Source organism: Carcharodon carcharias, chromosome 3 (assembly GCF_017639515.1).
Source record: "Carcharodon carcharias isolate sCarCar2 chromosome 3, sCarCar2.pri, whole genome shotgun sequence".
In the NCBI taxonomy this organism is placed as follows: Eukaryota; Metazoa; Chordata; class Chondrichthyes; order Lamniformes; family Lamnidae; genus Carcharodon; species Carcharodon carcharias.
The window spans coordinates 121,928,890-121,954,371 of record NC_054469.1 but is presented as its reverse complement, the minus strand read 5'-3'; the positions used below and the strand labels follow the sequence as shown (position 1 = coordinate 121,954,371).

Below are 25,482 nucleotides of genomic sequence, written 5' to 3'. Positions count from 1 at the left end.
GTGTGATCACTCTGTTTAGAATTTTATAATAAAAATGCCAACACTCAATTACATTTAACAGGAATGAAACTACATGGAAGATAACCATTGCATTAAAAACCCAGCTAGGCAAATACATAGGCAGTAGGCCCGAGAAAAAGACAACCACGTAGTGCAGCCACTTTAGCTTCTAAAAAAGAATGTAAAGGTTTATGATTTAATTAAGTTTCCACTTGTTTCTCAATTTTTGGCACTGTTGAATTATTACTTAAAAACATTTAATAGATGGCTTGACCAAAGAAAACAATGACTAAGAGGGCTCCTCTCCAGGAAAAAGGATTCTTCATTCATTTTTCTTTTGTTTGCATTGAGGACCAGTGTAGGATCCACGACATCGGCACACATTAGGCGCAATGCATTTCCCGCCATGTACACAAGGGATGTCACAAACCGCTGAAAACAAACAGCATGATCAGTGTTTTTATCCAGATTCAATATTTTTATACATGGTCTATCATTGGAACAAAGATAAGAATGCACATACTTTTTGCTCTAACCATTTTGTATTATATTGCTTAAAAATAAACAATGATAGATGTGTTGCACTTAGTTCTTGGTTCTCCATGCACTGACTAAACCCACCCACTGCTCCAAGTGCATCATCAAGTTAAAAATCCCCCCCCCCCAATATCTTTCATGCGCTGGGAAGAGTGTCCTGCAGTCAGCATCGCGGTGAAGCAGTCTGGAAAGAGTGTTCTGCAATCAGCATCGTGGTGAAGCAGTCTGGGAAGAGTGTCCTGTAGTCAGCATCACGGTGAAGCAGTCCGGGAAGAGTGTCCTGCAGTTGGCATTGCAGTGAGCAGTCTGGGAAGGGTGTCCTGCTGTCAGTATCATGGTGAAGTCTGGGATGAGTGTCCTGCAGTCAGTTCTTGTTGAAAATAACAAGAGTGGCATCTCAAGGCAGGGAGAGAGAACGGCAGAGACATCAGAACCAGTGCAAGTCTGGGGGAGCTTCAAAAAGTGAGGTCAGCACAAAGGTGAGAATGGACTGCTGAGTAGTGGGTAAATGTTTTTTTCCAGTTTTTTCCTCCAGTTTAAAATAGATTAAGCTAAGGAAAAGTAAGGGTTCTAGTTTTTATTTAAAGTACATAAATAATTTAATGTTTTTTCTCCGTATTTAACTTACAGTAAGGGTTTTTTTTCAACTAGAGGCATGGCAAGGCAGCTCAGTCCCGTGTTATGTACCGTCTGCAACATGTGGGAAGTCCTAGACATTCCTTGTGCTCTGACCGACCACGTGTGCAGGAAGTGCCATCAGCTGCAGCTACTTGAACTCCAAGTTTGAGCTTGAGAGGTGGCTGGAGGCACTGAGAGTTTCGTAGATAGCACATTTTTAGATGTGGTCACCCACATGGAAGTGCTGACAGAAATGGAATAGGTGACCATCAGTAAAAAGAAAGGTGTCAGGCAGGTAGTCAGGAAATCCCCAAGTGCATCATGCCCGAGAACCGTTCTTCTGTGTTGGAAAACGGTGAGAGCAACGGTTCCTCTGGGGAGTGCAGCCACACTCATGGCACTATGAGTGGCTCATCTGCACGGGAGGGGGGGGCAGTCAAAAAGAGGGGAAGTGCAATAGTGGTAGGAAACTCGATAGTAAAGGGAACAGACAGGTGTTTCTGCGGCCATAGACATGACATCAGGGTGGTATGTTGCCTCCTGGTGCCAGGGTCAAGGATATCACTGAATGGCTGCAGGGCATTCTAAAGGGGGAGGGAAAATAGACAGAGATCATGGTACATATTGGTACCAGCGACATAGGTAGAAAGAGGGATGAGGTCCTGCAAGTAGAATTTAGGGAGCTAAGAAACAGATTAAAAAACAGGACATCAAAGGTAGTCATCTCTGGATTACTTCTGGTGCCAGGCACTAGTGAGTATAGAAATAGAAGATTAGTTCAGATGAATGTGTGGCTGGAGAGATGGTGCAAGAGGGAGGGCTTTAGATTTCCAGGACATTGGGCATTGGGGCCATTTCTGAGGGCGGTGGGACCTGTACAAGGCGGAAAGGTTGCACTGAACCAGAATGGTACCAACATCCTTGCGAGGAGGTTTGCTAGTGCTGTTGGGGGGTGGGGGGGCGGGGGTGGTTTAAACTAACTTGGCAGGGGGATGGAATCCTGAGAGGAGGTTCAGCAGGGGAAGAAGCACAGCCAAAATTAAAAGAGAGAGCAAATGAGTTTGGAAGGCATCGAAATGATAGACCAGTTAAGGTACAAGGGAGCTTGGCAAGGTTGGATGGTATTTATTTCAATGCAAGGAGTCTGTCGAATAAGGCAGATGAGTTGAGGGCACAAATTAACACATGGAAGTATGATGTCATTGCTGTCATAGATACATGGTTGAGAGAGGGGCAGGATTGGCAGCTCAATATTCCAGGATATAAGGTCTTCAGGTGAGACAGGGAAGGAGGTAAAAGAGGAGGGGGTATTGCAATATTGATCAAGGATTATAGCAGTAAGGAGGGATGACATCTTAAAAGGCTCCTCAAATTAAGCCATATGGGTAGAACTTAAAAACAAAAGAGAAGCAATCACATTGCTGGGAGTGTACTATAGGCCCCCAAACAGCGAGAGAGAAATAGAAGACCAAATATGCAGGCAAATTTCAGAGAAAAAATAATAGGGTAGTAATAGTGAGGGATTTTTACTTCCCCAACATTAACTGGGTTAGTCATAGTGTGATAGGTTTAGAAGGAGCAGAATTGTTAAAATGCATCCAGGAGAGCTTTTTAAGCCTGTACGTAGAACATCCTACAAGAAAGGGGGCGGTCCTGGACTTAATTTTAGGGAATGAAACTGGGCATGTGGTAGCGGTATCAGTGGGGGAACATTTTGCAGATAGTGATTATAGCTCCATTAGATTCAAGGACAAGGATGGGCCAGAAATCAGAGTTCTAAATTGGGGGAAGGCCGATTTTAATAAGATCAATTAAGATTTGGCCAAGTGGACTGTGAGCAGCTACTTTTAGGTAAATCCGCGTCAGAGCAATGGGACTCATTCAAGAAGGAAATAGGGAGAGTACAGGGCCAACATATTCCAATAAAGACAAAGGGTGGGACCAACAAATCCAGGGAACCCTGGATGTCGAGGGATATACAGGATTGGACAAAGAGATAAAGGGAGGCTTATGGCAGATACCGAGGGTTCAACGCAGTGGAAACCCTAGCGGAGTATAGAATGTGTAGGGGGGAACTTGAAAAGGAAATTAGGAGAGCAAAAAGGGGGTATGAAAAAACATTGGCAGGTAAAATAAAGGAAAATCCAAAGTTAGTTTACAAGTACATTAAGAGTAAGAGGATAACTAGGAAAAGACCATAGTGGTAATTTATGTGTAGAGCCGGAAAACGTAGGTAGGGTTCTAAATGAATACTTTGTATCGGTGTTCACAAGTGAGAGGGGCGATGCGGGTATAGAAATCAGGCAGATGGACTGTGATATAATTAAAGAACTTAGCATAGAAAGGGAGGAGGTTCTAAGTGGTCTGGCAGGCTTAAAAGTAGGTAAATCTCCAGGCTCAGATGAAATGTATCCCAGGCTGTTGAGTGAGGCAAGGGAAGTGATAGCAGGGGCACTGGCAATAATTTTCCAATACCTCTCTGGCTACAGGAGAGGTGCCAGAGGACTGGAGGACAACCAACGTGGTACCGTTATTGAAGAAGGGAGGAAGGGATAGACGAAGGAACTACAGGCCAGTCTTGGGGAAACTATTGGAAGCAATTCTGAGGGTCAGAATTAAGCTACGCTTAGAGAGGCAGGGATTAATCAAGGACAATCAGCATGGTTTTGTTAAGGGAAGGTCACTTCTGACCAATTTGATTCAATTTTTCGAAGAGGTGACCGGGTGTGTAGATGAGTGCAATGCATTTGACGTAGTCTGCTTGGACTTCAGCATGGGAGACTGATAACAAAGGTAAGAGCCCTTGGGATCCAAGGCAATTTGGCAAATTGGATCCAAAATTGGTAAGTGACAGGAAGCAGAGGGTGATGGTCGAAGAGTGTTTTTCTAACTGGATGCCTGTGTCCAGTGGGGTTCCAAGGAGATCGGTGTTGGGTCCCTTGCTGTTTGTGGTATATATAAATGATTTAGACTTGAATGTAGGAGGGTTGATCAGTAAGTTCGCGGATGACATGAAAATTGGTGGGGTGGTAAATAGTGAGGATGGCCCTAGATTACAGGAGGATATAGACAGGCTGGTCAGATGGGCTGATCAGTGGCAAATGGAATTTAATCTGGATAACTGTGAGGTGATGCACTTGGGCAGGACAAACAAGGCACGGGAATACACGATGAATGGTAGGACCCTGGGAAATACCGAGGATCAGAGGGACGTTGGTGTACATGTCCACCTGTTCCTTAAGGTAGTGGGACAGGTAGATAAGGTGGTTAAGAAGGCATATGGGATTCTTACCTTTATTAGCCGAGACAAAGAATATAAGAGCAGGAAAGTTATGCGGGAACTGTATAAAATGCTGGTTGGGCCACAGCTAGAGTATTGCGTGCAGTTCTGGAATCTGCATCTTAGGAAGGATGTGATTGCACTAGAGAGAGTGCAGAGGAGATTTACCAGCATGTTGCCTGAGCTGGAGAGTTTTAATTATGAGGAGAGATTGGATAGACTGGGGCTATTTTCCCTGGAGCAGAGGAGATTGAGGGGGGACATGATTGAGGTGTATAAAATTATGAGGGACATAGATAGAGTAGACAGGAAGGAACTTTTCACCTTGGTGGAGGGATCAATAACCAGGGGCATAGATTTAAGGTAAGGGGCAGGAGGTTTAGAGGGGATGTGAGGAAGATTTTTTTCACCCAGAGGGTGGTGGGAATCTGGAACTCACTGTCTGAAAGGGTGGTAGAGGCACAAACCCTCATAACATTTAAGAAGTATTTGGATGTGCACTTGCAATGCCATGGTATACAAGACTATGGGCCTAGTGCTGGAAAATGGGATTAGAATAATTAGGTACTTGTTTGACCGGCGCAGACCCGATGGGCCGAAGGGCCTTTTTCTGTGCTGTTGACCTCTATGACTCTATGATGACCTTTAAGACAGAGATGAGGAGAAATTTCTTTACTCAGAGGGTTGTGTGTTTTTAGAATTCTCCATCCGAGAGGCTTTGGATGCTCAATCATTGAATATATTCAAGAGAAAGATCGAAAGATTTTTGGGACCTTAGGGAATCAAGATATATTGGGGTTGGGTGTGAAAGTAGAGTTGGTGTAGAGGTTCACCCATGAGCTTATTAAATGATGGATCTATGCTCCTATTTCTTATGTAGTTATGATCTGCAACTTGTCTGTTTATTTTCAAGAACTTACTGTGCTTCAATTGTGTTGCAAGATAGTTTCAAAGTAGCTGTAGCAAAGGTGGGCCTTCACATACTACACTTGGGCCATGAAAATAACTCTGAATTGAGGGCACTACCAAAGCATTGCCAGCAATGACATGAAGAAAATATCTAGTCTGCCATCTAACCAGGATGATTTCTTCCTCATCTTTCCAATCTATTTTATGAAGGTACATCAATTCACTCACCAGTCATTAAAGGAAGTAAGTGAAAAATTTAATCTTTAAAAATATTATTGTAATAATGAAATAGACAGTCTCTCCAACATAAAATCATTGCTGAGTCGGAACTTTTTTTCACCTCAATATTGTGCAAATCAAATCCATTGTGTTCAGTTCCTGCTAACAACTGCATATACTTGCCCTGGATATAGTTTATTTTCCTGGCCACTTCCCCCAGCTGAGCCAAAGGCTGCACAACCACAGTGTCCTGTTCAACCTTGAACTGAGCTTCAAAAACCATATCCTAACCATCACTTAGAACCGCTTACATCCACCTCCACGACACTGCTCAGCTTTACCTTTACTTAATTCCATCATCAGGGAAAAAACTGATCCAAGCTTTTATTCAATACTGGACTTCAACATGCCCCTCTCAAAAGACACCTACACAAACTACCACCCTGGGACTTATATAACACTATAAACATGTATGTGGTCATTGTGACAAATTACATGCATCATTATTAATGGGCTATTTGTTGTGGAAAGGATGTGACAAGAATCCAGGATGTCTGGACGACTAGCAGAGTGCATTATGCTGCTTGTAGATATTAGGTTTAACTGAATTTGTGAATTTATGATGTGTTATGTAACAAGCATTTTTCAGGAATTGTCTAGTCAAATTTTTTGGATCAATGATCCAGGCACAAATTACACTTAAATTTGTGTTAGTTTTCAGAAGTGTCTTTTCTGCTCAAGTTTCCACTCCCTCATGTTTGCATATCATAAACATAAAATCTGCCATGAACCAGTTGAGCATCATTTTAGAAAATTTAATATACTTAAGAGTAGTAATCTGGTGTAGTTTTGTTAATGCAACTGAAAATGGACTTATCATAAAAATAAGCATTTTTAATCAGAACATCCAGTCCACCACCTGCGGGTAACATGATTTTAGATAATCAAAAATGGCTTTAAAAAACTATACAGAACCATTTACTGTTTACATTGGTGTAAAATAGTCAGTTTCTAAGTAAATTAACTATTTAATATTTAAAAGCCTTTAAAAATTGCCTATTTGCATCCTTCCATCAGAAAAAAGTTTAATTTTAAGAACCCCTTCAAAGGCCTGGAAATGGATGCAAATTGCAGAAACATACTATGATGATCAATTCACTCTGGGATCATGGTCAAGTTTTGGCTTCTAGCCTGATATTTTTTTAAACTAATGCAAAAGATTCAGAATTTGTACTGAACATAATTTGTGCTTGAAATTCTACCATCTTTTGTGGGGCTTCGACCAATTTCAGGTGAATTACATGGAAAATCCAACACAACATAATGGAAATTCCTGCCCAACATGTTTGATGCTTCCTCAATAGCACGACATAAATAGACACCATTAACTACCATAAAAATAGAATGTAATAAAGTGCATTCTTAATATATTTTAAAAGAAAAAAATAAACCCGCAGTTGAACAGCCTTGGAGATCTCATTATTCCTGGTCTTACACAACAGTGTATAAAAAAGTAAAGCATGTTATGTCTTAAATGCAGATTCAAACTTACCTAAATGGCAGGCACCACCAACCCATCCATCTTGACAATTACAGATACCTGGTGCCAAACAGCTTCCACCATTCCGACATCCCTGGGGACAGATTGCTGTTGGGCAGGTGGAGGAAGGATGGAAGAAGATATAACAGATATACATTTTCAGGATTCCTAATTTCAATAACATGATGAAGCCACTGACATTTTCAGAGAAAATATATCCCTTAACCACATGAACACTTTACAAACAATGCAAGAATTTTATTTTACCTTTTGTTTTACCAAAACAAAATTCCAACACAAGAGTTCCTTTACCTTCCTGGCATCTTGATCCCATCCAGCCTGAGGAACAGAGACACTTCACAACACTGTTTACAGAGATGCACTCTCCACCATTGAGACAGCCGCCATCACAAGTAGCTATGTGGAGACAACATTTGTGTGAAATAAAGTTTTACAAATTTGAAAGCTTTTTAATTTAATTTTTAACATGGACAGTAATCTTACAAACAGTAATCCTAATCTCACATACCCACTCTGTTCCAATATTCATTTGCTCCCCTTTCCTTCTCAATACCAAACTATCTAATATTGTGGGCCAAATTTTGCAGAAAAAATTGTACCTGAATGATGCATGCTATTGTTAATATCCTAAACAACCAGCAAACTTTACTCAGGAAGAAATGACCCGTGGATTGTGAATCACCATAAATTGTTAGACAATTTCCACTGCTCTAACATTAACGTTGCCCGATTGTCCTCACTGTGAAGTGAACAGCGCACATTTCCAGCAACTTTGTGGGCAAAATTTTTTAAAACCTAAATATGTAATTGTATGTTGATCTAACTGGCCTTACTGCAAGATGCACCCTTTCAGCAAAATCTGGCAGTATAGTTGGAATAGTCTTAGTTTCAATTTTACGAACCCTGAGACTCAGTATTCAAACAATTGGAATGGCATGAAGTTGGGGTTCTTACCCACTGACTAGGTACTCAAAAACTCACCAGAAATAGTTGGAACTTGTCCGTTCATTGCAAGTGCATTCAACAGCCATATAACCCTCTATGTAGAAACGTTCTCCTGCTTTCTTTCATAAATCTCTCTTTCTATATTCCTCACTCTAGATTCTGCAAGTACTGATTACTGTTTACTTCTATCGACCCAATCCATCCCTTCCTAATTAATCAAGTATATGTAACTATAAGAACTGAAAACACCTGAATTAAGGCAGATCTTTAAATTATACCTTAAGCATTACTAAAATACTTGGTTTCAAAATTGGTTCCATATAGTTTCTATGCAATATCTAAGACATTAATACAGAACATAATTTCTTACATCTAAAGGAAAATTATTTCTCTAAAATAATCATTATGCAAATGTAATTTGAATTTTAAGAGTTTTATGAATGAAGTGCACAAAATACAGTTTTATACCTTAGAAACTTTTTTTTTCTCACAATCAGAACCATCATTAGGAAGGAATTAGTAAAGCAAAAACAAAACTTCAACATTTATGTTTCTAATGTTAACTAGAAAAGCAAGTTTGAAGGTATACTAAACTAAATAAGGACACCACAGTTTGACAGACAACAAGTTCCCCAGGAGTTGCTCAGGGTGGTGCCTTAGGCCCTACCAACTTCAGCTGCTTCATCAATGACCTTCCTTCTATCATAAGGTTAGAAGTGGGGATGTTCGCTGATGTTTGTACAATGTTCAACACCATTCGCGACTCCTCAGGTACTGAAGCAATCCATGTCCAAATGCAGCAAGACCTGAATAATATCCAGGCTTAGGCTGATAAGTGGCAAGTAACATTTGCGCCTCACAAGTGCCAGGCAATGACCACCTCCAACAAGAGAGAATCTAACCAATTCCCCTTGACATTCAATGGCATTACCATCGCTGAATTCTCCACTATCAACATCATAGGGTTTCAATTGACCAGAAACCGAACCGGACTAGACATATAAATACTGTAGCTACAAGAATAGGTCAGAGGCTAGGAATCCTGTAGTGAGTAACTCACTTCCTGACTCCCCAAGTCTGCCCACCATCTACATGGCACAAGTCAGATGGAATGCTCTTCACTTGCCTGGATGAGTGCAGCTCCAATAACACTCAAGAAGCTTTACACCATCCAGGAAAAAGCAGCCCATTTGATTGGCATCTGACCCACATACATTCACCAACACGCAGTAGCAGCAATGTGAACCATCTACAAATGCACTGCAGGAACTCATCAAGGTTCTTTAGACAGCACCTTCCAAACCCACAACCGCCACCACCACCTGGAATTTCCCCTCCAAGTCACTCACCATCCTGACTTGGAAATATATCGTCGCTCCTTCACTGTTGCTGGGTCAAAATCCTGGAACTCCATCCTTAACAGCACTGTGAGTGTACCTACACCACATGGACTGCTGTGGTTCCAGAAGGCAGCTCACCACCACCTTCTCAAGGGCAATTAGGGATGGGCAATAAATGCTGGCCCAGCCCACGACACCCACATCCCATGAGTGAATTTTTTAAAAAATTAATAATGTATCTATATATTATCACTCATCTTGAAAAGCAAAATTTTTACATCTTAGAGAATTGAGGCAGCTATGCTTCATATCAGTCACAAAAATCAGAAGATAAATAACAAAACTAATTTGATAGCTGTGCTGTCGTACTTTAAAAATATTTAAAAATTAGTTAAAAAATTCAAACAGCTCAAACTATTCACAACAGAGCAGTTCAGCTGATGGACCCTTCTACTGAGCTTCTGCAACATCAGCCATTACAGCTGCAGTTTACACTATCAGACACAAGAACTCATTTAAACAGCACCTCACAGCCCTGCAACAACACCATGGAGGGGTATCACCATAAGGACTGCAATAGTTCAAGAAGAAGGTCCTCAACACCTCATCAGAGAAACTAGGAATGGACTATAAATGTGTTCTTGCCAATGTTGCCCATATCCCAACAACAAATAAGGAAGTAGGGGCCCATTGCACTTGAGGCTGGATTTTACACTCCCCCACCAGCGAGTTTGAAGGCAGGGAGGGGGTCTTATTAATATAATGGTGGTATAGTGGTAATATTAATTGACTAGTAATCCAGAGGCACAGCTAATGCCCTGGATACACAGGTTCAAATCCCACTATGGCAGCTGGTGGAATTTAAATTCAATTAATAAAGCTAGTCTCAGTAATTGTGACTATGACAACTATCATTGATTGTTGTAAAAACCCATCTGGTTCACTGGTGTCCTTTAGGGGAGCAACTCTGCCATCCTCACCTGGTCTAGCCTACATGTGACTCCAGGCTCACAGCAATGTGCTCGACTCTCAGTTCAAGGGAATCAGGGATGGGCAACAAATGCTGGCTTTGCCAGTGACACCCACATCTCATGAAAAAATAAAGAAAAACAATACTGGAATCAGAGGAAGCAGTTAAGAAGAAATGGACAAAACAGGATTCAGACAGAACAAGAGCAGATGATGTTTAATATAAACAAGGCTAAAATACTGTACATTGAAAGGGAAAGTAAGTAGTCCATGAATAATGTTGAAATAGTTAAGGGTGATGCTGGAAGAAACTTTAGAGTCTTAGTAAACTGAATACTAAAGGTACCCAACCAATCCAGAGCTTTCAGAATGTTGAATGTCATAGCTAAAGCAATAAAATATGTCAGAGATGCTAACCAAACTGAATATAATAGGTGTAGTTAGATTACAACTAGAATGTGATATTTATTCCTAGTTTCTGAGAAAACAGATGGAGTAAGGGCCTGTGCAGAAGAGCAAACAGGCTGAGTTTTAGCATCAGGAGTCTGAGTTGAGAAGAAAAACTCAGCTTTTCAGCCTGGAAAGGAGGCAACTGGGAGTTGATCTTTGAGGTATACAAATTAGTTAAGGGAATGGATAAAATACATTCAGAATATTACTTCACATTACAAGATTAGGGCAAGGAAACTCTGGTTCAACCTCATAAAAAAAATTTTTTGAATTGATATTTTCTTCACAGGCAAATGATCAATATGTGAAACAGGCTTCCAGGTGGAGCACGCCAATCCCCATCTACCACCACCTTACTCTGCATGGATGAACTTGTTTTCACATTGAACAACTTTTCTAACTCCACTTACTTCTTGCAAGTAAAATATGTTGCTTTGGGAACCCTTATAGGACCTAGCTATGTCTGCCTTTTCATGGAATATGTAGAACAGTCTTTATTTCAGTGATAATCTGGTCCCCTCCCTCACCTGTTGAGGGACATTGATGATCGGTACCATTTCCTACTCTTGCCCTGAACAGGATAATTCAAAACAAAAACAGAATTACCTGGAAAAACTCAGCAGGTCTGGCAGCATCGGCGGAAAAGAAAAGAGTTGACGTTTCAAGTCCTCATTACCCTTCAACAGAACTGAATGAATCTTAAGAAAGGGGTGAAAAATAAGCTGGTTTAAGGTGGGGGGGGCGGGAAGAGAAGTGGGGGGTGGTGGTGTGGTTGTAGGGACAAGCAAGCAGTGATAGGAGCAGATAATCAAAAGATGTCACAGACAAAAGAACAAAAGAACACAGAGGCGTTGAAGGTGGTGATATTATCTAAATGAATGAGCTAATTAAGAATGGATGGTAGCACACTCAAGGTACAGCTCTAGTGGGGATGGGGTGGAAAGGCTAGCAAGGCATAAAAGATTTAAAAATAATGGAAATAGGTGGGAAAAGAAAAATCTATATAAATTATTGGAAAAAACAAAAGGAAGGGGGAAGAAACAGAAAGGGGGTGGGGATGGAAGAAGGAGTTCAAGATCTAAAGTTGTTGAATTCAATCTTCAGTCCGGAAGGCTGTAAAGTGCCTAGTCGGAAGATAAGGTGCTGTTCCTCCAGTTTAGGTTGGGCTTCACTGGAACAATGCAGCAAGCCAAGGACAGACATGTGGGCAAGAGAGCAGGGTGGAGTGTTAAAATGGCAAGCGACAGGGAGGTTTGGGTCATTCTTGCGGACAGACCGCAGGTGTTCTGCAAAGTGGTCGCCCAGTTTACATTTGGTCTCTCCAATGTAGAGGAGACCGCAATGGGAGCAACGAATGCAGTAGACTAAGTTGGGGGAAATGCAAGTGAAATGCTGCTTCACTTGAAAGAAGTGTTTGGGCCCTTGGACGGTGAGGAGAGAGGAAGTGAAGGGGCAGGTGTTGCATCTTTTGCGTGGGCATGGGGAGGTGCCATAGGTGAGAGTTAAGGAGTAGGGGGTGATGGAGGAGTGGACCAGGGTGTCCCGGAGGGAACGATCCCTACGGAATGCCGCCGGGGGTGTGAAAGGAAGATGTGTTTGGTGGTGGCATCATGCTGGAGTTGGCGGAAATGGCAGAGGATGATCCTTTGAATGCGGAGGCTGGTGGGGTGATAAGTGAGGACAAGGGGGACCCTATCATGTTTCTGGGAGGGAGGAGAAGGCATGAGGGCGGATGCATGGGAGATGGGCCGGACATGGTTGAGGGCCCTGTCAACAACGTGGGTGGAAAACCTCGGTTAAGGAAGAAGGAAGACATGTCAGAGGAACTGTTTTTGGAGGTAGCATCATCAATGTAGGATAATTCAATTAAGTTTGTGTTCAATTTCTACTCTCCCTTTACCTTCACCTGGTACATCTCCAACTCTTCACTATTCTTTCACAATTTATCCGTCTCTATTACTAGGGATAGGCTATTGACCATTACCCACTATAATATATCCACTGCTCACTGATTCCCACAGCTACTTTAACTACACATCCTCCCAGTTGGCTTCCTGTAAAGATTCTATTCCATTTTCCCAGTTTCTCCATTCCTTGATCTTAATATAGACAAGGATAGTAGTAGTGTCAAGGGTGGGTGGGGGGGTGGGGGCGGGGAAGAGTTTCTGAAGTGTGTTCAGGAGAATTTTATGGATCAGTATGTTTCCAGTACAATGAAGAAGGAGACATTGTTAGATCTGGTTCTACGGAATGATGTGGGCCAAGTGAATCAAGTGCCAGTAGGGGAACAATGAGAAAAGAGTGATCAGAATGTTTAGGTTAGCAATGGTAAAGGACAAGGAGCAATCCAGAGTAAAAATAATTAGTTGGAGGAGGGCCAATTTCAATGGGGAGAGTGGACCAGGCCCAGGTAAACTGGAATCAAAGATTGGCAGGCAAAACTGTAATGGAGGAATGGGCTGTCTAAAAGAGATGGTTAGGGTACAGTCAAGGTACATTCCCGTGAGGTGGAAAGATAGGACAAACAAAGCCAGAACTCTCTGCATGACGAAAGAGATAGAGAGTAAGATGAAGGAGAAAAAGGGTGCCTATGACAGATGTCAGGTGCAGAGTACAGTTGAGGACCAGGCTGAATATAGAAAGTTCAGAGAGGAAGTGAAAAAAGAAATAAGAGAATCAAAGAAAAGTATGAGCAGAGACCGGCAACTAACACAAAAAGGAATTAAAAAGTCTTCTATAGGCCTATAAATAGTAAAAGGATGGTAACTGGAGGATTGGGGCCGATTAAGGACCAAAAGGATATTTATGCACAATGTTAGAGAGCATGACTGAGCTATTAAATTAATACTTTGCATCTGTCTTCACCAAGAAGGAAATTGCTTCCAAAATCATAGTGAAGGAGGATGTAGTTGAGGCACTGTATAGAGGAAGTATTAGAAAAGCTGGCTGTACTTAAAATTTGATCAGTCACCAGATCAAGATCAGCTGTACCTGAGAAAACTGAGAGAAGTAAGGGTGGAGAGTGCAGAGGCACTGACCATAATCTTCAAATCCTCCTTTGCTGCATGGTGGTGCCAGAATTGCAAATGTTACATCCTTGTTCAAAAAAGGGTGAAAGGATAAACCCAGCATCCACAGGTCAGTCAATTTAATCTCAGTGGTGGGGAAGCTTTTAGAAATAATGATCTGGGACAAAATTAACAGTCACTTGGACAAGTATGGATTAATTAAGAAAAGCCAGCATGGATCTGTTACAGGTCAATCATGTTTAAATAAGTTAATGAGTGTTTTGATGAAGTAACAAAGAGGGTTGACGAAGATAATGTGGTTATGGTGAACATGGACTTCCAAAAGGCATTTAATAAAATGTTTGTCAGCAAAGTTAAAGCCCATGAAATAAAAGAGATGTTGGCAGCATGGATGCAAAGTTGGCTGAGTGACAGGAAACAGAGTAGTGGTGAAAGGTGTTTTTTCGGTCTAGAGGAAGTTATATAGATGGGTTCTCCAAGGGCTAGTATTAAGACCATTGCTTTTCTTGATATATATTAATGACCTAGACTTGCATACATAGGACACAATTTCAAAATTTGCAGATGACACAAAACTTGGAAGTATTGTGTACTGTGGGGAGGACAGAGGTGTACTTCAAGAGGAGATAGGCAGGTTGGTGGAATGGGCAGACACGTGGCAGATGAAACATAATGCAGAGAAGTGTGAAGTGATACATTTAGGAGGAAGAATGAGGAGAGGCAATATAAATTAAAATATATAATTCTAAAAGAGTTGCAGGAGTAGAGTGACCAAGTGTTCATCTGTACAAATCATTGAAGGTAGCAGGGCAGTTTGAGAACGCAGTTAATAAGGCATACAGGATCCTGAACTTTATAAATAGAGGCACCGAGTACAATGCAAGGGGGTTATGGTGAAACTTTATAAAACACTGCTCCAGCCTCAACTGGGGTAGTGCATCCAATTCTGGGCACCAAACTTTAGGAAGGATGTGAACATTTTAGAGAAGCTCCAGAAAGGAATGATTCCAGGGATGAGGAATTTCAGTTACATGGACAGATTGGAGAAGCTGGAGCTGTTCTCCTCAGAGGACGTTGAGAAAAGATTTGATAGAGGTATTCAAAATCATGAGGGATCTGGACAGGGTCGACAGGGAGAAACTGTTCCCATTGGTAAAGGGGTGGAAGACAGCTATTTAAAGCGAATGGCAAAAGAACCAAAGGTGAAACGAGGAGAAGCCTTTTTTTACACAATGAGTAGTTAGGGTTTGGAATACATTGCCTGAAATTGTGATGGAGAGAGATTCAATTGTGGCTTATAAAGGGTATTGGATAATTATTTGGAGGAAGAAATTTACAAGGCTATAGAGCAGATGTGGAACTATTGGAATAGCAGAGACATGACAGACTGATCAGCCTCCTTCTATGCTGTAGCCATTCTATGATTTCCATCACATCTGTTCTAACCATGCAATCTTCCATACCAGTCTTTCCATGATGTTATTCTTTTTTTTCCAGCCAAGATTCCCCGTCATTGTGATTAACAGGGCCGTCAACCTTGTCCTTTCTATTTCTAAAGCTTCTGCTGTTATCCCTTTCCTTCCCTCCCTCCAAGAACCACGATAGATTTCCCTTGTCCTCAACTTCCAACCACCAGCCTAACCATGTCAAGTTGACAGATTCTCCTCTGTCAACTGAGCACATCTTGCTATAATGCTGAATGACCCATTCCCTCCATTCCACTCCTTAACCAAACTGAACAACAGCTCCCTTTCTTGTGGCATCTTCCCATGCAAGTGCAGGAGATGCAAGATCTCCCCTTTTCCCTCCTTCTTTACCACCATCCAGGACACCAGCACTCAGTTCAGGCGAAACAGATTTACTTGTATTCCCTTTGATTTAATATACTGTATTTGCTGCTCACAATGAAGCTTCTTTGGAAGACCAAATGCAGATTGGATGATACCTCTATTCAGTCCACAAGCATGACCCTGAGCTATCATTTGCTGGTCGTTTTAATACTCTGCTCCACTCCCACTCTGTTCCATTGAAGTTTAACATAAACTTGAGGAGCAGCATCTCATCTTTCCATTCAGCTCTTTTCAGCCTTCCACACTCTACAGTATGTTCAATAATTTCAAATTATAACCTGTGCCCCCATTTTTTTCAGAGTTTTCAGATAGCAGTACTTGATGGTGGGTCTGCTTTTCCCATTTACACATCCTTTAGATCAACTGTTTTGTTTCTTGTCCTTTAACATCTCCTTTAGCCTTGCACCATCATCTTTTTCTTGTCATTTAATTGCTCCTGCCTGCCAATCCTTCCCTCCTGTTCTTTCCCACCCCCTCCTCTCCCTGGCTAAGTATTTGCTTAAAACCAGTTCCAGTTCTGATGAAAGGTTTGAAACTTTAACTCTGTTTCTCTCGCCACTGATGCTGCCAGACCTGCTGAATATTTCCAGCGCTTCCTGTTTGTTTTTACTTCGAATTTGAAAGGCGGGAGGTCCCAGACAGACAGGATGCAGAGAAGCAGCAGTAAGCAAATCCATTTACAAAAATAACTCGGCGACAATTCGATGTTCTTTCCAAACAACCAAGATGATTTGTAAAGTGAGTGAAGAGGTGTGTCCTGTAAGCAAATTAAGAAATTGCTAACAATAAAAGCAGCCGGTTTACAGTAGCTTTTTGTAATAATGAGTTGATTTGCTTTCTAATACGACACGTACCTTTGTGGCAGTATCTTCCTCTAACTCCAGGTGGACATCGGCACTTCCCAGGGCGGAGACACTCTCCGCCGTTCTTGCACTTGGGATAACAAGTTACTAGAATCACATTTAATGAGGAGTGAGTGTGTTTCCCTCTAAGTACAGGCATAGTCATCAGACCGCGACACTTAACCGAATGGCTTTTATTAGCACAACGGCTTTAAACAGTTTTCTGACGCATAAAGATAAAACCGAACATATATTTCCAAACGCAGCTCTCAGCTTTACAATGAATACATTCTCCGTTATTTGGGGGGTGGGGCGTTGCTAACCAATTTGCTATAAATCGACATCTGCTTTTAAAATCACACGCAGTTCGGAAAGCACCAAGCTACCATCCTGGTGTGAACTTAGATTTATGGAACATTGCTTACCTCCGACTTTTATTTTTACTGACTTGGTCTCTTCATTCGTTCACCTTCAACACAGGAAATCAAATTGTCTGACCCACCACCAAGGTTTAGTTTAAACCCCCCTCCCCGCCGTCAAATAGGTCCTGCCAACTACAGAAGTATATATATATTTATATATAACATTTTGAATCTATTAATGAACCGAAAAGCTTTTTTTTCGGAAACACAATTACTTGATCCCTTTAACCTTCAATCATAATAGTCTCAAATAAGTCTAAAAATTAAAAGTTAATTAAAAAATATGTAAGAGTATTTTTGAAATTTCTTCCCATCTTGACGATTCCAAAAAATACCTGGAGTTAAGTATCGAACTAAATCTAAGCGGTGAAATTGATCAGAAATTGACCGGCAGCTTTTTCTGTCATTTTGGAATATAACACTGAATAAGATGCAAGTGTTGATTTACCATACTGGCAGAGATCGCCCTCGTATCCTTTGGAACAAAAGCAGGTGTTGTTCCTGATACATAGCCCCACATGTTGACAAGGAGGGTCGCACTTCGCTTTAGGATCGAAAACAAAAGGAACTACCACTCCACGTGATGCTTTCGACCGAGCTTCGCAAAGCCCCAGTAGCAGGAGGACCAAACACTGAGAAATAAACAAAATTGCACCGGGCTGTGTCTTCTGAACTTTCATTCTGTTTTGTGGCTGCCAGGCGCCTAACCGTGAACTGGAAAGGCACCGAGTGTCTCTAACTTCGCTCATGAAGTTTCAGCCCAATTCCTGCCGACCTCCCCACAAGTCTCCCAGACACTCCAATTGGTTGTTTGCAGTGACTTCAAGTCGGGTTGGGAAAGAGGAGCTCGATGAATAATGCAAAAGAAATGCCAGTTTATAGAGGCTTTGGAGGTTTAACCTAAGACTTACTTTTCCATATATTTTTAAACATTAAAATTTTCACAGCCAACCCGTTGTCCTAAAGAGAACGGTGATTTGTAGAAGCTGGAAGAAAATCCCAAAATTTAAGATGTGCTGGTATTTCCACTATTGTCTCGACGAAACAGCACCAAATGAGTAATGAATACTAAACAGTAAACAAATAAAAAAGTTAAAGAGAAAGCATGATTTCGGTTATAAAATATTTGTCCAACAAATGCGATTTTATTTCATTATTAATGATTAATAGATCACAGTAGTTTGTTACTACATCTTCAACTTGATTCATTTAAGTGATTTGCACTTTTTAATACAGCTTCAACATTGTATAAAATTTACTTTTGCTATAGATATTAGTAATGTAATGGAAAAGCATTCATCTTTAAACTATTTGCTGACCGAGTCCTTGTTTTTTTATGGTGCTGAGAGAATGGGTGTGCATATGAAGCTCAGTTTTATTACCAGGTGCTTAAATACTAGCATTATCCCATTCTGAGACATTTAACACGGGATGTTAGAGAGAAAGACAGATATGTGTCTCCTTAAACTGTCAGACTGAGCGTATATTCTTAGCTGCTAGAACATTAGTCTATATAAAATATCAGTTGACTGTTAAAAAAAGCAAATGTAGCAAGTGCTTGCATTCTGCCAGCAAAATTGCCCAGTCTGGCGATCCTCAAATTATACACATAATAAATACATGGTTACATAGCATTTTGGTTGTGTAAGCATAAACATAGGAAGTTAGTAGGAAGTTTAATCAACAAAGAAAAACTTATTTTCAAGAATTTGTTTAATGTACATTAATTTGTTGAGAAGTACCCATACTGCTTTTGGATGGGCTGTTAAGTTCAAGTGGTCATAAAATATCCCATTGCACTATTTTGAAAAAAAAGCAGGGGAATTCTTCTCTGTGTCCTGGCCAGTGTTTATCATCAAGCGATCACAAGAAAAGCAAGATAACCTGATTATCATCTCATTGTTGTTTGTGGGATCTTGCTGTGTGCACCATTGGCTGCTGTGTTTCCTACATTACAACAGTGACTATGCTTCAGAAGTACTTCATTGGCTGTGAAGCCCTTTGAAAGGTATGATATAAATGCAAGTTCTTTCTTTATACTCTTGGAAAACCATTTTGAGAATGGCATCTGCAGTTAAGTGAATTAGAAAATCACGGATTTTGGAGCAGATGATGCAGGAAATAGGTTTCCATTTTTGTGAATGGACCAACCTCAGCACCCACAGGGTCCCCTGAAAAAGATGTTCAAGCATTAGGAAGCAAATTCTATTAATCATTAATAATGACATAAAATCACATTTGTTGGGAGAATATTTGATAACCCGAAATCATGTTTCCTCTGCAACATTATGATTCTCAGTCCAGGAGCTCTTCTTCCATTGACTGAGAGCATGGTTGTTGAATTTAATCTTCCTTCTGATGCCTTCCAGTTTAAAATTTATACTGTATGATTTGCATTTTGTCTTCAAATCTCTGGAGAGAAAAGGTGGCAGCAATTCATGATAAAAGCACCAATTATGTTAAGTGATTTAAGTCTCAGTCACCACCCTGCTGCTTATGCACTCCTCATAATGGTTAGCCTTTCCCAGAATATTTGATTCCATCCCTGCAATCACTGGCCACCAGATTGGTAAGGTGGCATCTAGACAAGTTTTACAAAATGTATTACCCCCCGTGGCAGATTTCTCCCTCACGTCAGATAATGACCTGGACTGTGTGTTAGAAATATCAATGAAGCTAACATTGCTCCCTGTTATTAAATGGTAAATTGTATAGCAACCTCCGATGACCACACCTGCGCAGTGGAAATCAGGAAGTTGCTGTTTGAGTTGCCCTGCCTCACCAGAAGCTTTGCTATAGTGGTACCTTGCCAAAAGATTCAGCACTGAGACATATGGAAAGGTGTGAGATTGTGGGTTTTTTTTTTATTCATTCATGGGATGTGGGCTTCACTGGCAGGGCCAGCATTTATTGCCCATCCCTAGTACTTATGTGATAAATACCGACTAAGCCAGCCAGAACATTTAGGGCTTGTCCAATTTAATAGAAGTTAATTTTTCGAAGTGTGATAAGTCTAAAGTGCTGCCAGACAACACCTCTGCCAGTGAAATTGATTTTTTTCAAGCGTGGAGTTTCATTTATTCATATTTTAGTTATTGATGGAGATTTTAAAAAGTAATTTTTCCCTATACCTTTTATCTCTTTCTCTCTCTTAACTTTAACATTCTTTATTTTGATTTCTCTATCTGATTTGGCATTAAATAAATATATTTACTGACACTTTCTGGTTCAGACTCTGCACCAAGCAGTAAAGATCTTTCAAGCTGATTAGTGAAAGATGTACACAGTTGCTTGTCCTGTTCACACAGGTGCCCATCCGCTGTAGGAAGCCCTGCACCAAAATGGCTAATCATAGCAAGTCACAGCGCAGAAGCCCATAGAAAGTCTGTGAACAAAAGTGTGACCACGAAGTTTGGGCAATAGTATATAAAATACTTCCCTATTGAAATACAAGTTTCACTGAATCACAGAATTATTGCAATGCTGAAGGAGGCTATTTGGCCTGTCATGTCTGCACCAGCTCTCCAAGTGAGCATTTCACTTAGTGCCATTCTTCTGCCTTCTCCCCATAACCCTGCATATTGTTTCTTTTCAAATAATCATCTAATTCCCTCTTGAATGCCTCATTTGAACCTACCTCCACCACATTCTCAGGCAGTGCCTTCCAGACGTGAACCACTCGCTTATGAAAATATTTTTCTCATATTGCTTTTGTTTCTTTTGCCAATTAATTTAAACCTGTTTCCTTCAGTGAAATAGTCATCCCCTGAAATAAATTCACACCTTGTCAAATCCAAGTCTATCCCCAATCTCATCCCTGACTTCAAACCTAAGTCCCAATTTAGGAAGATTTATTCAGTGAAACTAACAGAAAGAAGACTGGGAGCAAGATTAGTGAGGGTGGTAACAATGAGGGTGATATTGATCGCAAGTTCAACAGGCACAGGCAAAATGTGACAAAAACTAAACTTGCTTAGTAATAGAAAACACTGATTTGGGCGCACATAGTACTAAGCCATAAGAATTCTGAACGAAGCAGGCATCTAGAACATACCTCCTAGAAAACTCACACACCCAAACAGCAATTAAACATGACCAGCTTCAGAAATCCTGTCATCAAGTAAGGAATCAGTATGGAGTTCTCACTGAAACCAGAACCAGAACAGCATCAGACTGCCCAATCCACCATAATCTTTAAAATACACCTTAATGCTGCAGGAATGCTGCTTTTTACTTGGTATGTTACTTAGATTTTTGGCACACAAAAAGCATTGTAAAATAACATTAGTGCCAATTTGCAACAACATCAATGTTCCTGCTAACCTACATGGGTGCACAACCATGCAACAGCCTGGAAGGAACCTGGAAGGTCTTATTCTGTGATAAATACTATGCAAGAAAATTTAAAGGGACTGCACATTGAAAAAACTAGTCATGCACAACAATTTACTTATAAAAAGAACATTGATGAACACAAGAATAGAACTGTCTTCAATGTTCCCCATTTATTTTCTTTTTGGGAAACTTAGGTCATCACCCAGTACTTCCATTATATTTTGTACCAATTGATAAAAGCTAACATAGTCAATTTGAAAAATTCACCTAGCGCTCTCGAGGCCAATGATACCATGAAACATGTATGTAGAACTCAGCCATTCCCACTCAACTGTAGTATGAGCAGGCAATATACTGCACAACCTTTGCTTACATTACTAGGTATTGAAACACTGAAGGCTCAACTGTAAAAGCTATACCATAGAAATAGGATATACTGCACGGCTACAAGCAGTTACTTGTGGGAAATAGCATATTAGTCAAAAAGACATTACAGAGATTAACACAATTTTAATTTGAGGCATGATGGGGAAGATTTAATGATGCATTAATTAGTATTTTGATAAGCTAATTAAATTTGAATGGGTTTAGATTACACTGATATGGAATGTCATGTCCTGAAAGGAATCCCATTTTTATTGCCTTGAAGATCTTCCTGAAACTACTTGTAGGATCCTCTTATTACCATTATTGTCAGATACCAATATTAAACTCAAGCTTATGAATTAACAGATTATCACATTCTTTTTTAGCCTTTTATGAGATGTGGGCATTGCTGGCTAGGCCAGTATTTGTTGCCCATTCCTAATTGCCCTTGCGAAGGTGCTGGTGAGCCACCTTCTTGAACCACTGCAGTCCACCTTGCATGGGCATTCCCACAGTGCTGGTAGGAAGGGAATTCCTTGATTTTAATCCTGCGACAGTGAAGGAACGGCAATATAGTTCCAAGTCAGTATGGTGGGTGGTTTGGAGGGGAATTTGCAAGTGGTAGTGTTCCCACCTGTTTGCTGCCTTTGGCCTTCTAGCTGGTAGAAGTAATTGGTTTAGAAAGTTCTATCAAAGGAGCCTTCCTGAGTTGCCACACTGCACCTTGTATATAGTAAACACTGCTGCCACTGTGCACTGAGGGTGGAAGGAGTGAACGTTTAAGGTGGTGGATGGGGTGCCGACCAAGCAGATTGCTTTATTCTTGAGGGTGTCAAGATCCTTGAGTGTTATAGGAGCCAAACTCATTCAGGCAAGTGGAGAATATTCTATCACACTCCTGAATTGTGCTGTGTAGATGGTGGACATGCTTTGGGGAGTCAGGAGGTGAGTTACTCACTGGATAATTCCTAGCCTCTGACTTGCTCTTGCGGTCTGTAAATGGCTAGTCTAGTTCAGTTTCTGGTCAATGGTAACCCCCAGGATAGTGAGGGATTCAACAATGGTGATGCCATTGAATGTCAAAGAGAGGCGTTTAGATTCTCTCTCGTTGAAAATGGTCATTGCCTGGAAATTGTGTGATACAAATGTTACTTGCCACTTATCAGCCCAAGCCTGAATATTGACCAGGTCTTTTTGCATATGGACACAAACTGCTTCAGTATCTGACGAGTTGCGAATGATACTGAACATTCATCAGCGAACAGCCTTACTTCTGACTTGGAGGCAAGGTCATTGATGAAGCAGCTGAAGATGGTTGGGCCTAGGACACTATCCTGAGGAACTCTTGCAGTGATGTCCTGGGACTGAGATGATTGACCTCCAACAACCACAACCATCTTCCTTTGTGCTAAGTACGAATCTAACCCCAGTGGAGAGCTATCCTCTAATTCCATTGACTTCAATTTTGCTAGGATTCCTTCATGCTGCACTCCATCAAATGTTACCTTGATGTCAAAGGCAGTCATTCTCACCTCACCTCATGCATTCAACTCTTTTGTAGGACAAAAGGCTGTAATGCAGTCAGGAGCTGAGTGGCTTTGGCGGAACCCAAACTGAGCATCAGTGAGCAGTTGTGTAAGTCTAAGTGCCACTTAATAACATTGTTGATGATACCTTCCATCACTTTGCTGATGATTAAGAGTTGACTGAGTGGAAGCAGCATGTGATAGACAGAACTAAGCGATTCTACAACAAATTGATCAGATCAAAGCTCTGCATTCCTGTCACATCCAGTAGTAAATAATGGGTGATATTAACTGGAAGAGGAGGAGGCTCCACAAATATTCCCACCTTTAATGATGGGAGACCCCAGCACATCAGCGCAAAAGGCAAGGCTGAAACAAATGCAACCATTCGGCCAGATATGCTGGGTGGATGATCCATCTCTGCTTCCTCCAGGGGTCCCCAGCATCACAAATGCCACTGTTCAACCAATTTGACTCACTCCATGTGAAATCAAGAAATGACTGAAGGCACTGAATACTGCAAAGGCTATGGGCCCTGACAACAATAGTACTGAGGACTTGAGCTCCTGGACTAGCCATGACCCTAGCCTAGCTGTTCCAATACAGCTGCCACACTGACGTCTAAGCCGTGATGTGAAATATTTTCCTTCCTTCGTACCTTCCCCCCTCCCTCCCTTCCTTCCTTCTTCCCTCCCTCCCTCCCTCCCTTCCTTCCTTGCTTCCTTTCTCCTCCCCTCCCTCCTTCCATCCCTTTCTATAACTCTCTATCTTTCTTATAATATTCAAAAGTTGCTGATAAAAGGTCATCAACCTCAGACACGTACTCTGTCACAAATGCTGGCAGACCTGCGGAGTATTTCCAGCGTTTTCTGTTTTTATTATTTTCTCTTCTGTTGACTTTGCTTTTTCCACTCTGTCCTCTGTCCACATTCAATATTGGTGAAAGACCCATTCTGATTCAATTAAATTGTGAAAAATATATTGGGCTGGATTTTCATGGATTCAGGGAGACTCAATAGAGGGTTGAAAATGAGGGCTAGGACCCGATTCCAGGATGCCTGCCCCCATTCCCGGTTTTCTGATTTTCAACAAGCCCTTTAAAGGGTGTGGGCTGATCCAGGTCATGCATTCCTGACCTGGCTGACCCCATTGGGGTGTTGGCATGCCTTAGTCCTCCGCAATTTTCATGGATGTGGGCCAGCTTTTCAAACAAACGGCACCTCAGAGGTATTGTGAATCATCGTCTGTATGAGGGAACCTTTTTAAACATCAGCTCAAAAGGTCTTCTCACGATGCCCCTCTCACCCACGCCCCCTCCTTCCCTCACCCCACCCCCAGCCAATGTATGTCCTCCACCGACCCCTGGTGGCTCCTCATGCTCCATATGTCAAAGAATGCCCCCTAACCACCACTTATGGCCTCTCATATCCCCCTTGCCAAGGTATGCACCCCCCACCCACCCACTATGGCCCCTCATGCCCCACATGCTAAGGTATGCTTCCCCAACTAACTCCTATGACTCCTCATGCTTCCCACACAAAGCTATGGCCCTTCCATGCCCATTCACCTGCTACATACTGTGGATGCCCTCCATGGCACCAAGTAAATGGGCTGTAGCTGGGGGCAGATATGATAGTGTTGCTCCACCAAAATGTTGCCACAAGGACAAGACACTCCGCCCTATTTTCTACACTTCTTGGTCTATGAAAACTAATAGATTCAAAAGTTACTGTCTGTCTAAACATTTTAGTGTAAAGTTGAATTGCCAACATTTACAGAACACTAAACTGAGATGCTAATTACCCATTGCTAAAGAGGTAAAAGATCCTTTGCTCCAAAGAAAAGAGTACTTTCAATGTTCTGACTAATTTTTATGCCTCGGCTAAAAACATCAAACATATCACCTGGTCATTTATCTAGGAGTTTATGTGTTTTGAAACACTTCGGTTGAATTTTTCCATGCTCGCTGGCATTGGGCCTGTTCAGCGGCATGAGCAGACAACGTGGCAAGAAGACCACATTTCCTGCCATCGGACATCGGGAACCTCATTGTAATACATCAGCATTTCGTTATAAGGCCAGCTTGCAGGAGTCATCCCCTCTCGCTGGATCATCCACCCACATTGGCGTGATTGCATGCCAATGTGTTTCACACGGCATATATAAGGTGTGCACTTGGCGAGCCACACTTTGAGGGGAGCTTGAAGATGAGTGGACAGTAATGTCCCGCAGTGCTGGCGAGTGATGTTTGTTGGATTTCAAGGTTGAGGCAACTTGTTGGGGG

General features: G+C 41.4%; 1 protein-coding gene across 1 annotated transcript; it reads right to left on the bottom strand.

Moving 5' to 3' along the window:
- Window positions 1–322: 322 nt before the first annotated feature.
- vwde (von Willebrand factor D and EGF domains) lies at window positions 323–17,651 on the bottom strand. The gene is made up of 5 exons (XM_041183980.1): window positions 17,420–17,651; window positions 16,562–16,657; window positions 7,416–7,520; window positions 7,116–7,211; window positions 323–432 (listed from the first exon to the last, which is right to left on the bottom strand). The coding sequence occupies exons 1-5, from the start codon at window positions 17,649–17,651 to the stop codon at window positions 323–325; spliced, it is 639 nt and encodes a 212-aa protein (XP_041039914.1).
- Window positions 17,652–25,482: the final 7,831 nt, after the last annotated feature.